General features: G+C 38.3%; 1 protein-coding gene across 1 annotated transcript; it reads left to right on the plus strand.

The window, feature by feature from the left end:
- Window positions 1–3,313: 3,313 nt before the first annotated feature.
- Window positions 3,314–4,021, plus strand: LOC139949818 (large ribosomal subunit protein uL22-like). Its single transcript, XM_071948359.1, has one exon. The coding sequence runs from the start codon at window positions 3,340–3,342 to the stop codon at window positions 3,892–3,894; it is 555 nt and encodes a 184-aa protein (XP_071804460.1). The 5' UTR covers window positions 3,314–3,339; the 3' UTR covers window positions 3,895–4,021.
- The last annotated feature ends 12,621 nt before the right edge of the window (window positions 4,022–16,642 follow it).

Genomic DNA, 16,642 nt, shown 5'->3' on the forward strand with positions numbered 1-16,642 from the left:
TCAATATACACTTTAAAGCTTTGTTAATTTAGTCTTTTCTTAGTCGTTATATAGTTTAAGTATCATCGGTAACAGTAGCAGCTACCATAGCTTAGCAGGGAGGTCAATACTAGCTTGAATCTGAAAGCGTTGATTTGCATAGATCAGGTGTACGTTTCCAATATCGGTTGGTTTTTCGTATCTGGCGGTCAACACAGCACTGATGTTCCATGGCAATGACACGTTGTGTCGTAAAAATGTCGGTACAAAATGTAACGAACAATGGAGGCGGGCTAAACCGTAAAGCTTACGTATTTGAACAACAAAGGCGCATGATTAAAAATTATCAGTTGATCCGGTTATTCAAGTTACAGGGTGTAATTATTGTCAGTGAAGACGAAAATTCGGTCGTTACAAAAAGTAACAAACATTATAATGTGGGACTAAACGTACAGAGTATGTACATGAGATGAGAAGACGCATGATTAAAAATGATCGAGTGATCCGGTTATTCAAGTTACAGGGTGTAATTATTGGCAGTGAAGACAACAATTCGTAAAGTGGTTACAAAAAGTAACAAACATTATAATGTTGGATTAAAATGTAAAAGAGCATACACATGAAATGACAAGATGCATGATTAAAAATAGGTTCAATTACAGGGTGTAATTTTTACAGTGAAGACAAAAATGTTCGATGCAAACGTAGAAGAGTGTGAAGATGAAAAGAGAAGATGAATGATTAAAAAAGGAATCAGTTGCTCCGGTTGCATCTTCATCCGGTTGCAGCATAGCTTGCAGACATACCATATTTGACTTATATATGACCTTTATTAAAGTAGCATAGTTAATGTTTAAAGTATAATCAGCATATGAAGCTCTGCTGTTAAAAGCAGCATTCTTGGTTGCCCTTTTCGGTTTTTCTGAGGGTGAGTGAGTTTACAACTCACGATGGCAAATTCCCGGGCGTTGCGTATTGGTGATATTTCCTTTAATCAGGAAGGGAATTTGCAAGTAGTTCTAAGATATTCAAAAACGGATCAAGTGGGTAAAGTTCAATCATTTCTATTGACAGGAATGCCAATACTTCACTGTTTGTACATTGAGGGGGGACCCTATGTCAGCCAGACAAGTTAATCACATCTTAAAGCAGGGATTAAGGCCATCAGGTAAACCCCACACCCTTTTCAGTTCATAGTTGCAGGATATGTTTGGGGTTCGGGAGGAACAAATCAAAAGTATGGGGAGATGGAAGTCTGGAGCACTTGAATCCTACATTAGGCCAGACTTAATGTTTTCTATTGTCTAAAAGGGGGTAGCTTGTAGCAAGGTCATAAATAAGCAGTGTAGACAACCGCTGCTTTAATTAGCATATTGCCGTTTAAGATAAATAATCATTTAAAAGATTGGTGAATGTTGAGTTGGTTGTTAACAAATTGTGTACAACATTTTCAACTACATACAAGACTTTGACAAGATAAAATATTGGTCAGAACAGATTACCCAGGCTGTTTTTCTTTGAATTTGTTTTTATACAGATGTTTATCGGGGACAGTATCATTCGCCACAGCAGCGGCACAGTGGTGGTACAGTGACATGGAAAGGCGTGTCTTGGGCACGCCTGGACGGCAGGGACTAGGCTCAGGAGATACGGCAAAAGGCGAGGTCCCGACGACAATATATAGTGTTACATCTAAGGACCAAAGATATCTTGAAGGAAAATTCGGGACAGATAAAACATAGGGTAAAAGGGAGCCTAAAGATGTTCAACAATCCGATGCAAGAACGTGGGTACCGGGACAGTATCATTCGCCACAGCAGCGGCACGGTGGAGGTACAGTGACATGGAAAGGCGTGTCTGGGGCACGCCTGGACGGCTGGGACTAGGCTCAGGAGATTCCTGGCAAAAGGCGAGGTGCCGACGACAATAGTGTTACATATAAGGACCAAAGATATCTTGAAGGAAAATTCGGGACAGATAAGACATAGGGTAACAGGGAGCCTAAAGATGTTCAACAATCCGATGCAAGAACGTGGGTACCGGGACAGTATCATTCACCACAGCAGCGGCACAGTGGTGGTACAGTGACATGGAAAGGCGTGTCTGGGGCACGCCTGGACGGCTGGGACTAGGCTCAAGAGATACCTGGCAAAAGGCGAAAAAACATAGGGTAACAGGGAGCCTAAAGATGTTCATCAATCCGATGCAAGAACGTGGGTACCGGGACAGTATCATTCACCACAGCAGCGGCACAGTGGTGGTACAGTGACATGGAAAGGCGTGTCTGGGGCACGCCTGGACGGCTGGGACTAGGCTCAAGAGATACCTGGCAAAAGGCGAGGTCCCGACGACAATAGTGTTATATCTAGGGACCAAAGATATCGTGAAGGAAAATTCGGGACAGAGTAGACATAGGGTAAAGAGAGCCTAAAGGTAATTAGGAACATCCTACCCAACACACAGTTAATTTGGTCAGACATTTTGTTAAGGGCGAAGGATCAAGGTAAAGTTAAAGGAGGGCAGACAAACGCTGCACTTGGGATTTTAATATGTATGCAAAGAAGATACTTCGGGAGATGCAAAACGCACATGTTATAAAACACCCCCATCTCATTAACCCTTCCCGGAAGGTGCGTACTGGCAAGACATGATTCATTTGGTTCCTTCAAAATTTATCAGACGGGTTGAGGTTTTCCACTTCACAATCGGAGAAAGATTTGTAAAAAAAAAAAAAAAAAAGGGGGGGGGGGACGTTTGGGCAAATTTTTATATCAAAATTTGCTTTGGCGGTAAGTTTAGGTTGTTCCTATAAACAAGAAGCTAATAGGCATTGTAGCCTGTGAGGAAGTGGTAAATTAATTTATGTGAATTGATATGGATAAATATGGTGGTAATAAAATGATGTGATTGTATATAAAGAAGTAGATTAATTTGGTACCTTCTTGGCAACTCGCTGGAAGTGGGAACCTCATTGACCCGGAGTTTTCTCCAGTCAATGAGTGCATTTATAAGTATAATATTTGTAATTAGTCTGGTACCTTCTTTGGCAAATCGCCGAGAAGTGGGAACCTTTGCGGATTGGAAATTTACCGTTCGCAAAGTGAGGAATTGGGACCCTTTGCGAATTGGTCGCAAAGTGTATTATAATAGGAACTGGTATACTTCTTTATGAGTGGATATCACTGGACGGAATTAAATAAAGGGAAATCCCTTATATTATTATGAATTGGCGTTTTACCACGGAATTCAGAGTACGGAATAAATTAACTCTTGGCAGAGTTCACTACAACAACAAATCCTTGTGTCTGTGTATATTTATCAGGTGGTAAAACAGTGTCTACCTGTAAAGGTGCTGACAATATGACGCGTTACTCGCAGGAGCCTGATAATGCCACAAAGTCATGCAAGGCACGTGGCTCCTACCTTCGTGTGCACTTCAAGAACATGCGGGAGACAGCTGCAGTCATTAAGCACATGCATCTGCGCAAAGCAACACTCTTCCTGAATGACGTGATCAAGAAGAAGCAGTGTGTACCCTTCAGGAGGTTCAATGGTGGAGTCGGCCGCAAGGCACAGGCAAAGGCATGGAACCACACCCAGGGACGTTGGCCCAAGAAGAGCGCTGACTTCCTCCTGCAGCTTCTCAAGAACGCTGAGAGCAATGCAGAGTTCAAGGGTCTTGATGTGGACTCGTTGGTGATTGACCACATTCAGGTCAATGCTGCCCCCAAGATGAGACGTAGGACCTACCGTGCTCACGGTCGCATCAATCCGTACATGAGCTCCCCCTACCACGTTGAGGTCATCCTGTCCGAGCATGAGCAGATTGTCCCCAAGCCCGACGAGGTCGAAAAGAAGACCAAGAAAGTCTCCAAGAAGAAGATGGCTCACAAGAAGATGATGGGTCGGGAATAGATCCATCAATCATGGGGGAGGGGAAACAAACAGACAGATAAGGGAATCTCTCTAACAGAGGAATGCAACGGTCAGTCGGGAAACGTGTTGTTAATAAAAGATCATAAGCTAAATTACAGATGAGAAATTTCTCGGCGCCTTTGAATGGTTCTATTCCAGATACTGCGCGCCTTATAAATGTTATGTTATTATTATTATTATTATTAAAATTAAATGCCAGTCGGTGTCGGCAACTAGTTGTGTATGTGATCGGAATTCATTCGATTGAGGTGTGATTACGCCTGGGCAATTTCAGCCACGGTTCAACCGTTAAGAAGTTTGCGTCTGTATTTTCTGTGAGCATGATTGACACTCTTATCGAGATCCAATCATGTCTTATCTTATCCCCCCCCCCCCCAGTTTGTTATACATTTTGTTTCCCTTAAAAGACAAGTCGCTGGGTTGCGCGGTGTCTCTGTGGTTTTCTTTGGGTTCGGTGGTCCCCTGGCCAAATGCCAGTTGAAATGACATTGGGAATTTAACAGCCAATTGGAAAATTGTGTTTTACAATATGACCAGTCTTGATTTGTGTATAGGTATCGCCTCCAGTAATGACTTTAGACTACGTTTGTTGACGATAAAACTACTTTAGTGATGGTACCCAACCCTTCCCCTTCAGTACGGTAGATTAGTACTGTAGACTAATACAATATTAATACAATATTATCAATGTTATCAATATTATCAATATTAACAATATTAACAATTTGTTTAACAGTCGGTTTTTAAAGTACCTATTTTTAATTAACAATCGATGTTTATTTTGAGCATAACAAAATGTACTTTTCACAAAGAAAATTATTTGACGCTTGAAATGTTGTTTGTCTTTTGTTACTGAAATCATAGACTAAAACTATCCAAAGATCGTTGCCAATTTGCTTCTGAAATTACTCTGGCAATCATACTAACTCTCCCTCTTCGGTACCATAGATAAACACATTAACACTTGACAAATATATTTTGTTTTATTCAAAGTAACGCCTTAAAAGTTACTTGTGTTGTAATAATCACGGGCAGTTATATATTTATAACAGATTTATTCGACATGATTGAGTTTTTCTCCCGAAAATCTGATCTGTGTCCAACTTGTTATTTTTGAGTAATAATATTAATGCAAAAAGAAAGCGGAACGCCATCACAAGTTATTACCCAACTATTAAACTGTTAAAATATTAACATTTAGTTCGGCACAGGCAAGCTTATACATATTTAAATGGGCAACTGTAAGTGACTTTGAGGTGACTTTTTTCAAGCATCAGGACATTTTTATTAGTTGGTTAATTTTATTGCGGATCGCGGCGATGTTTTTTTCTTGGAAAAAACACAAAAAGTAGTAGTTGTGTTCGCCCGGTGGCGAACATACAACATTTTTAGTTTACAATAATATATAATTTAATTCAATTTTGTCACACCCGCTCCCCCCCCCCCTCCCCCCCCGGCAACGTAAACAATTTTAAGGTATGGATATACGTTGACCTCATTTTTATTTAGGTGAAGGCAAACGGATTACTGTGAATCTCCCATAAAGTGTATTGAAGAAATTAAAATACGGCTACGTTTGTGGATGATAAAATTACTGTAGAGTGTCGTACCCGACCCTTCCTCTTCGGTACGGTAGATTAGTACACATGACAATCATATTAACAATTTGTTTTTGAGTCTGTTTTAAAAATACTTGTTTTTAATAACCATCACCGTTTATTGATAAAAATGTACGTATCACAAAGGAATTATTTTGCGCTTATGTCTTTGGTTAATGAAGGACTAGAAAACTATCCAAAGATCGTTGTCAATTTGCTTCTGACAATACTCTAGCGACCGTATGTCCGTAACTCTCCCTCTTCGGAACCGCGTGGATCAACATCTGACCGTAAATTTATTTTGTTCAAAGTAAGTCTTTAAAGTTAAGTGTATTATAATTAACCTCGGGCGATATTTTTTCATTAAAGATTTATTTGACCTATTTTCGTTCTGGTGCTGTCTTTGGTTTTAAAACCACACTAAAATAATATTGAAACAAATCGGAATCCATATTTTTCATGTCCGCCCGCCCGGCGACGAATAATAATAATTTACACTTTTGGTCAAGTTATCTTAACATTATGAATAATTGAAGTCGATTTTGTTTTCTTATATCCACACCCCCTGTTTACAAAAATACAATGGATAATATACGAATAAGGGTTGAACTTTTGATGATGTTGACCTCATTTTTATTCAAGTGAAGCCAAACGGATTACTGTGAATCTCCCATGTATATTAAATTTATAATGATATCCGTTTGTGGATGATAACATTACTCTAGCGATCGTACCCAATACAACCCTTTCAATAGATTAATTATGACAATCAATGTGATATTTTTGTTTAACCATCAATGTTTATTTTGATCATAAAAATGCACTAATCAAAATGGATATATTTGACGCTCGAGTTTTGTCTTTGGTTACTGAAGGACTAAAACTATCCAAAGATCGTTTCAAATTTGGTTTAAAAATTACCCAGGCTAGCGATCGTACCGGGGGGGGGGGGGGGGGGGGGGCATAGAGCTCTATATTTAGCTCTCTCTATGTGTGTGTGTGGGATACACTGTGTGTATTTTAATTTCCATGGCCCAATCTATAAACCTACACAAATTTCACATTGCAGGCGAATAGGCAAAGCGCTTAAAAAAACAAAAAAAACAATTGACACGGCTGATGGGCAACAACTTTTAGATTCTTATTACTTACAACACGACGATTTCTCGTGCAATACTCTTAAAACTCAATTTTTTTTTGCTTTTTACTCGAATCTACAAAAACAAAAATTCAATCAAAATAGCAACATAAAAACATTGTTTTAAATTATTAAACCAACGAGCAGTTACTGTTGAGCAACTCGGGCAAAAGTACTATGAAAATAGGCGAAAACATTTATATATACATTTTTAAAACCCATACAAACAACCAAGCCAGCACCCCATAATGTACCCATCTATCGTTCAAAAGGTATATGTATAAAGAAAAAAACCCGGACACAATTAAATAAAGCTGTTAGGCGAGAAAACACTGCTTAGCTAAATTCTTTGCTGTATAAAAGCAAAAAATGAGTGGGGCACAAGTTGCAACGATGTCAATTTTATGGAATTTTGGCTGGTACACTGTGTCTGCTAAGCAATTGTTTTTCTGTGCTTAGCGTATTTCTGTGATTATGGGCTTTATGAATTTGAACCCTCTTTGAAGAAGAATAACTGACAGACAGGCTTCAACTTCGCGCTTGAAGGGGGCACAGCAATTTTCCTTAGGTCTTCTTACGTTCTTATGCACTTCTTTTGGGGAAAATAAGTTTATACAGCACTCGCTGTTGTATTCAACACAACAGCTTTATGCATCAGTGATTGCCAAACAAAGGCCCCCGTTGAGCCCGAGAAGCCGTTTGCGGGTTGCGGGGGCCATTTGCGAGGCCCCGCAAATCTCTTGCGTGGTCCCCGTTAATTTTCTCGTGGGCCCCCTCACCCCCGCAGGTATTTTGCGGGGGTCCCCGCCACGTACTCGTTGCCCCTCGCGGGTTACCCGCGGGGGCTTGGAATTACTTGCGGCTGGTGCTGTATTGGAACCTGGCAGCACTGCAATTTTAACAAGATTGTAATAAGAATGATATGAAAATAGCAATATTCAGAATGATGTGTACAGCTCAACTTGTTCCCTCTTCATTAACGCAGGACTTATTTGGCTTAGAAGTTTTTCCAGTACTTTACGTTTCGAGGAAAGCATATCTGCCATTTAACACATGTTTAATAAATACTGTGGCTAAAAAATACTGGGGGTGATTGACAGCTCCAATGTTCAACGATTCCTTTGTGGTACCGCTCGGCTGGTTGAATTGTTGTGGCCTTTGTTTGCAGGACATTCTGTTGATGGTAATTCAATCCGACTGGGGGACAGATTGTGCATTTGCAAAGATTCGAGCGCTTCCTAGCAACAGTGTTGCCATAGAGCACCAAACTGAGTTTCAACATTGTGCCCGGATTAAAATTAATAATAGACATTCAAGTATTTCATGCCCCAAAATACAAATGTACTGGCTTTTAAGAAAAGTTTCTTTGAAGGTGGTACAAATTATACAGCAACATTTTTTTTTTTTTTTTTTGGGGGGGGGGGGGATTTACTTGGTTGTCTTTTAGTTTTTTATTAGCCACAAATCGCTGAAATTGAATGCACGTCATGAAAGCGCGAGGGATTGGCAAAAGGAACATAAAATACCTATAAGTTTTGAACGTGAAATGGTAATACAAACATCCTATTATGTATATAAAATGTTGAACATGATTAAGGACGATTTTATTTTCTTCCTCGGATGGGACGTAAAGTGAGGGTCCCTCACCTATACGTCTCAAACAAACCCCTTACCACATACTTTTGACGAGTTTGCTTCCTTTTCCAGAGTGTATTAACAAGTTGAAATTTTTGACAATTCATGCAAACCGTTGCTGTTCATTGTTAATAATTTATATGAGAATAGTTACTTCAAATTTCAATAAAATATTTGAAAATGTATAGAATGGTAGTGGTTGTCCATTGATGTCCGTTCCTCACGCATAAGAATGACCCAGCTCTCACAGTGTTTTGAGAATCTACGTCTAGATTGTACAACAGTGTGCACGTACGTAGCGCCTATGTACAATGTATGCTGTATATGTAGTGAAAAAGTGCTACTGAACTAACGTAACAAAATGGATGTTTTCCGACACACACAATGTATAGGGTTATTTTCATCTCAAAAAATCGATAATGAAATCTAGTTGTGTGTGTATAATGTGTGGATAGTACGTGTGCACATTGTACGTATGCGGTCTGTGTAGTAAAGGTCTGTGCAGTAAATAATGACGGCGTATTCGAATCTGCCAGCTAGTGTTGAATCAAAACGCCAGCGAGTACATTTTTCATCAAGAAACTAATGCTTGACACATTCTTTGCTGAGCAAGAATTTAGTGGGCACCAGTCACAACAACTTAAACTTTATGATGTAAAAATTCGGCTGGTTACCTGTTTATGTAATACTTTTCTGTGCTTAGCAGGCGACATGATAGACGTGCTAACATGCTTTAATTATGGCAGGGCCCAATTTCATAATGTTGTTAAACAGAAAAATATTGCTTAGCAAAATGCCTATACTAAGCTTAGTAGGCAACCGGTTGCAAAAATACAACCTTTACGGAACTTTGGCTGATTACAAGTTTCTTTTAAGCTAGATTTGTCTGTGCATGCTTGGCGGTCAGTTTTTATTCTTACAGGCCTGTTGAGTTCATTTCATAGCAGATTCAAGTTCAGCTTTATGAAAATCAGAATTTCGGATTTCCCCCCAGTTTTTCAGGAAGGGTTGTCCATTTTAACGCGGATTACACAACAAGCAAAACATAGACGTAAGCACCGTAACCACCGTAAGCGCAGTTTTTTTTGCCTACGGTAACAGAGACATGAAACTATGAAACTGGACCGGGTCATGTATCATCAGCATGCACTGTGTGTCGTTTCCCATGAATGGACAGAATACATTACACATCCAAAGTTGCTATAATTGTACAGCTGATACAATTAATATTAGGTTGTGCTTTAAAAAAAAAAAAAAAAATAATAATATGGTTTTATAGTGTCGGACCTTCCATAAAATGTTATGTAATGCGACTGGAGACACGTGCATCGGTAATGGAAAGATCCTCGCCCTTCCTAGCAACAGTGTTGCTATGGAGCGTTACCGCTAACATTGTGATAATGTGATGCCTGTGGTTGTATTACTACATTGTATTTTATCAACTAACTTGATTTTTTACAAGAATAGTGCAGACTTCAAAAATGTGACGAAATTTGTTTCGTCTTAGCAGCTTTAAACTTAAAGTCACCTGGAAGTGGTATTTTTTCAAAATAAAGCTTTTGTCACTAATATAATGTGTTTTGATGAGTGGAATGTGAACAAACAGTTAGCTAAGGTTTTAAAAAATCAGTTCTTATGTTATTTACAAATTTAAGAGTAGACCCCGACCCGCTTCAGAGGGAGCCGTTTCTCAAAATGTTTTATACTACCAACCTCTCTCCCCATTACTCGTTACCAAGTAAGGTTTTATGCTAATAATTATTTTGAGTAATTACCAATAGTGTCCACTGCCTTTAAATGATACTCGATCTAAAAAATATTTAAAAAAAAACTTTAAGAGTTGAGAGATAAATCGTCTGGACGTTTCGAACAACATAACAACAACAGCCATTTTTCTTTTAAATGCTTGCCTGATATTATTGTTAATATTTGATAGGGCCTTTAAGGAAACCATTCTCGGTTACCTTGTCTGTTTTCCCAAAAATAAACCCCACAAGTATATTTCAACCTCTTAAAAATGTCCCCGCCAATAAAAGTCCCCGATAAATTTCTCCACCGTGATTGACACTTGTGATGTTAACCGCGTTCAAACGTGGGGGGGGGGGGGGATACGATTCCTCTGTGGTTTGGAGTTTCTTTATTTTATAAGCCTTCACATAAAACAGCAGATTCCTTCAAAATAAATACGTGATTGGTTGATTCTGTGGATTGGGGCTTCTGTCTTTTTGTGGTTATATCGCTTGCGTGTGGAAATAATTGATGCGACAAGGCCCATGCTTTGGAATATTCTTACGCCGCTCGGAGTATGGTGCCTAAATAAAGAACACGTCCACACCGCGGGAGTCGTTGACTTTGTTATTAATACCTTGCTAGAGAATTTTTTATGATTGAAAGTTCTGTTAAATTATCTGCTTTCTTAAACTTTGTATTTTTTGGAATTAAATTATTGACATGCTTTTTTATTACTGTTTTAAGTAGTTTAAGTGTTTTGTTGTTTTTACTATCTTTGACTTAGGACTGAAACAATTAAATGCGAACAATCACACATTTATTTAATGTTAAACAGTTCGTATTGCCTACACATTACTGGGGGGGGGGGGTTAGTGACGGTGAGTAATAAAAATCGCCCGCGCCTCGCTCTTCGGTCTCATGTGGAATAATTAATTTAGCGCGTGGAATCCATTAACTTAGCGCGAATGCTTATCATTAAGATCAATCGTGACTTATCGCGTGGGGGAATAAGGTTCTGTACTATTAATAAAAACAGATACATTACAACATTATCACTGGATCGTAGCCAAGTCCGACAATTCTCAAACCACAATGTTATGTCATGACCTTTTTTGACGCAATTAAACATTTACTGCTCCCGTAACTATGTGTTTTCTATTGTTATTGCGTTCAACTCTACCAATTAATTAATCGCTGTTCAGCAGAAACTGATGCTAAATACTAATAATAATAAAAATAAAAATTATCTCAGATCTTGCTTAGATTCCACCAATGTTCCTTGGTACAGGCTTCTTGAGTTTATTTCATACCCAGTATTTTCCGTTTTAATAAGGAATTTGGTCTTGTGTGGATAAACTCCTCAACGCAGAGTCCATGCCAACTTTTATGGCTCTGCTTCCCACCGGCAAAACTTGCATCACCATTCTCCGTCTTTTGTACAAGCGCCCCATTTCTGTTAACTCTATCAGATTTCGGGAAAGGGTTGTCCACTTTTGGTCCTCTTTTTATGTAGGCAAATAATGCCTAGTAAAAACATGGAGAACGCAAGCACACAAGCAAAACACCGTTGCTATAAACCTTAGAGCTATGCTAAAACCAATCCGTGAAAATACGCTATTATAGACGCTAGGCGAAGCACCCCGTAAGCGCAGTTTTTGTTTTGCTTAGCTTAAGGTAAGAAAACTGGGCCGGGTCATGTAATAATGTGTATCGTCCGTTGCGTTTATTTCAAGTCAAAGGCCTGATTAACCTCATTCATATTTCTCACGAACGGCACAGAATACGTTACCTATCCTTAGTTGCTTACATGTATACAGCTAATACAATAAATGTGACGTTTTCTTTAGAAACTATTGTCGATCGGACTTTTTATAACTTATTAAAAAGTGCCTTTTAGGAAACTAATCTCTGTTACCTGGTCTGGTTTCCCCGAAGTAGATCCACATGTATATTTTTACCCCTTAAAAATATCTCTGTCTATTAATGTCCCCGATGCTAGATTTTCCTGAAGTGATTGACACTTTGCACCGCGTTCAAAGGGGGGGGGGTAACGAGGTTCATCATCACCGCTTTCTCTATGAAATAATTGCCGCGGCAAGGTCAATAAGCTCTGGAAAGGTTCTTACGCCGCCTAGCAACAGTGTTGCCATGGTCAGAGGAAGGTGCCTACAAGAGCACGGCCAATCTGTTAGAGTCTCTGACTGACTGTTTTTTTCAATGCATTAATATTTGGTTCAAATGTGCGGCTCGAAAACATTTTGGCAGCTAACGGTTTTTACCCTGCACACGTATGTTTGGTATTTTTGTATTAACCGATTCCAGCAACAGTGCTGCTATGGATCGGAGCGTTGCCGCTTACATTTTGCTGTGACGCTTGCGTTTGTATTGTTACAAAAACCTTTGTATTGTAACTGATCAATCTACCATAACTTTTCAAGAATAGCGCAGGCTTGCAATTTGTGATTGTGTTTTTTCCGCCTCTTGTCAGTTTCAACTTTTAAACCCAAAAGTTATTTTCGATACAGTATAAACAATTATAAAACAATTCGAGGAAATATCTTGGTTTGTTTCTTACTTAATATGTTGTGAATGCCTCGTGCCTGAAGCTGAATTTGTGATGTTTTTTCCCCTGCTCCTCCTTATCCATATGCTCTACAAAAAGAATCCAAACATTATTTTTTTCCCGCCAAACAGTGGACATTCCTCCAAATTGTTTAATTATTGATAACTTCCAGGAAACCTCCAATGAAACTCGTTCGAAAGTAAAATAAATTATTTAATTAAATGTCATCTTTAATCAGGGTCATTGAAAAAAAGCAGAGCGGTTTTATGCCACAAATAATAAGAGTTGAGAGATTAAGCCAGTCTGAGCGTTGCGAACACTGTTTCATTGTCTTCAATTGACATAACTTAAATCAAACTTTCCTTTCAATCATTTTTATTTTAAATACTACGAGCTATATTTGAATTGGGATTATTTTTATTAATTTATGAACCAGGGAACCTTCAATGAAACTCGATTGAGAAACAAGTTAACCCTTTAATTAAAATATCTTCTTTAATCAGGGCCATTGAAAAAAGCAGAGACAATAATTTATTCCACAAACAGTAAAAAGAGTTGAGAGATTAATAGTCTCCACCAGTCTGAGCGTTTCGAACATTGTCTTCAACTGACATAACTTAAATCGAACTTTCGTTTCAATAATTTTTCTCCTAAATGCTAAGAGCTATATAGGAATTGAGATTATTTTGATAATTGAATTTGGGCCTTTCAGGAAATTATTATCCAATAACTTGCCAGTTGATATATTTTTCCCAAGTGATTGACACTTTTTCTGATGTTCACCGCGTTCAACCCTGGGGGTGGGTAACAAGGTCCATCTTCAGAGAAACACGATGCCTTTGTGATGCCGCTGGAGTTCAGCATTTCTTTATTTTTAACCTTCAAACAAATCTGCCGATTCCGTCAAAATAAAGACGTAATTGGTTGATTCTGTTGATCGGACTTCTGTCATTTGGGGCCTACCGCTTTCTTTATGAAATAATTGCCGCGGCAAGGCCCAAAAGCTTTGAAAAGGTTCTTACGCCGCCTAGCAACAGTGTTGCCATGGTCAGAGGAAGGTGCCTACAAGAGCACGGCCACTCTGCAATAGTCTCTTACCGCAATAGTCTCTTACCGACTGGCTTTCGTTTCATCGCATACTGTTGTGTTCAAGTATGTGCGGATCGAAAACAATTTGACAGCTTAGTTTTTACCCTGGCTTAATGTGTATGTGGAACTCAGATATTGTTTAACTAACCTTAGTGATTCCGTTGCTGCGAAAAATTTGATGTAACGCATGAGGTTGTATTGTTAAAATTACCTTTGTGTTTTAAATGATCATTCTACCATAATTTTTCAAGAATATTGCAGACTTGAACAAGTTTGATGGTGTTTTTTTTTTTCTTCTTGGCAGCTTCAACTTTTTAACCCAAAACTGATTTTCGTGTAGCATAAATAATTATTAAACAATCCAAGGACATATCTGGGTTTTTTTATTCAACATATTGTCCATGCCTCATGCCTAAGGCTGAATTTGTGAGGTTTTTTTCCATGCTCCTCCGTATCCGTAAGCTCTAAAACAATGATAATTCGAACATAAGTATTTTTCAGAATTGTTTTTATTTATGAACCAGGAAACCTTCAGTGAAACTTCGTTCGAAAATTAAATTAATTATTTAATTAAAATTTAATCTTTAATCATGGCAATTGAATTTATTCCGCAAATAATAAGAGTTGAGAGTTTAATAGTCTACGCCAGTCTGAGCGTTTCGAACACTGTTTCGGTATTGTATTCAAATGACATAACTTTAACAGAACTTTCGTTTCAATAACTTGTCGTTTAAATGCTAAGACCTATGGGAATTGGGATTATTTTGATATTTGAATTAGGGCCTTTTAGGAAGTTGTTCTCCATTAACTTTTCAATTTTTCTAAAAATTAATCCCCAAAGAACGTCTTGAAAAAGCTTAGTCTTCAAAGAAAAATGATTCCTATGTGATGCCGCTGCAGTTGGAATTTCGTGATTGTTAAGCCTTCAAATAAATCTGCACATTCCGTAAAGATAAACGACGTATTTGACTGATTCTGTGGTTCTGAATTCTGTCATTTGGGGTTACGCGCTTGCTTTCTGAAATAATTTCCGCGGCAAGGCCCATAAGCATTGGAAAGTTTCTTACCAACAGTGTTGCCATGGTCAGAGGATGGTGCATGAGCACGGCCACTTTAAGGAGTAGTGACCGACCGTCAACTTGCTTTCTTTTCACTGTGCGGCAAACAATTTGGCAGCCAAGGTTTTACTCCACCTATTTCTATACGTGTGTACGGGTTGTTATTTACCTTGCAGTTGAAAACAAAACAAAAATATCCCCGAAATCACGTGGTTGAACATTTTTGCGTGCCTCCCTAAAACAATGTTTTTTTTTCATGAATTTAGTTACTTTTCATCGTTTTTATTATTGGCATTTGTTTAATGATTTTTTTTTTACTTATGGTAACAATAGTTATATTTATATTCAAAGTTGAAAACCAACGGTTCTTTTCAAAACCACCCAAACTCATTAGAGAGAGTTATCACATGGTGTTACCGCAAACCTTTCTATATCGTTTTTCCACCATGCACAAGTTTCAAATCCTACTTATATTCAAATTATTTGGATGTTATAAAAGTTTTGTATTGGTTCGACTACCTTGACTAGATTATATGAATCCAATCTTACTAAACATGAATTTAATTTGAACAGCATCTGGAATTTTTTATCTCGACATAATTGATCTCATGATGTCGTCATCTTACGTATACGTTTTGCAGCATCAGAGCTAGAAGATAAAACGTATCAAGGAGGCGATATCGTTCTCTCAGGCTGTCGACTTTGTAATCATAAATTATTTCTGTAAGACGACATCCTACTTTTGAAGAACTATGTTAAAGCAAGTTCATGTTTCCTTTTTATAGCACATAATTAAAAAAACTCACAGGGCAAAACCCCCCACTATAAATTTATCCCGACCCAAAAAATGCACACCCTTCAGTAAGATGAGTGACAGCTCCATTGTTCAACGGTTCCTTTGAGATGCCGCTGGTAAAACATTTAAGAAGCTTTGCTTAAAAAGTGTGGTTTTTGGGGGATCCGACTTTCCCATTGATGGGAATTTAATCCACTGGGGACAGTGGCAAAAGAGGACACCTACACTTCCTATGTGATGCCGCTAGCTTTTTATACTTGTTTCTGAAACTAGCTCGTCCAATAAAACCGGCTGTCTCCTTCCAAATAAAGACGTAGTCGTTGCCCATTGGGTTAGTTTTAGGCGGTAGGTTTATACAAAAGTGACTGTATAGAACTTTCATGCATTGGTTCATTTGGAATGGGCTGTCTATAAGCAACAATTCCTTTGTGATGCCGCAGGAGTTTCAAACTTCATTTCAGTAATATTGATGTTGTGGAACGATAAGCAGTTGGCTTTAATTTCAGTTCAACAGTAAGAATGTCAGTACTCCGTCTTCAATAAGTTGCCGTTTTGAGACATTGATAACAATTTTTTAAAGGGGAGGTCCAAACTCTGTCTGTATTTGCCGTAAGAGACGATCCAGTATTGGAGAAAAAATAATATTGTTTATTAATTAATAAGCATGTCCAACGAACTCCCATGTTTTTAATAATAATCGCCGTTGTGGGACATTTTCATGTACCAAAATTGTTTTTATTGTAAAATTTTTGGTACTCCGTCGTCGTGAATAACAGTGAATAACAAATTGCCAATTAGGGACTTTTGAGTATTTGGGAACAATTTTTTAAGGGGAAAACGTCAGTTCGAACTGAATGTTTTCAATAATATTGCTGTTGAGGGACATTTGCAGTTGGTTTTAGTTTTTGCTTCAACAGTGAGAATGTCCGTACTCCTTCGTGAATAACAAATTGGGACTTTTGAGTATTTTGGAACAATTTTTTATGGGGAAAACGTCAGTTCGAACTGACTTTAATTTTATTTCAACAGTAAGAATGTCCGTACTCTGTCTTCAATAAGTTGCCGTTTTGAGACATTGATACAAAATTTTTAAAGGGTAAGGAGGTCCTAACTCTGTCT

Source organism: Asterias amurensis, chromosome 17 (genome assembly GCF_032118995.1).
Source record: "Asterias amurensis chromosome 17, ASM3211899v1".
NCBI classification, from domain to species: domain Eukaryota; kingdom Metazoa; phylum Echinodermata; class Asteroidea; order Forcipulatida; family Asteriidae; genus Asterias; species Asterias amurensis.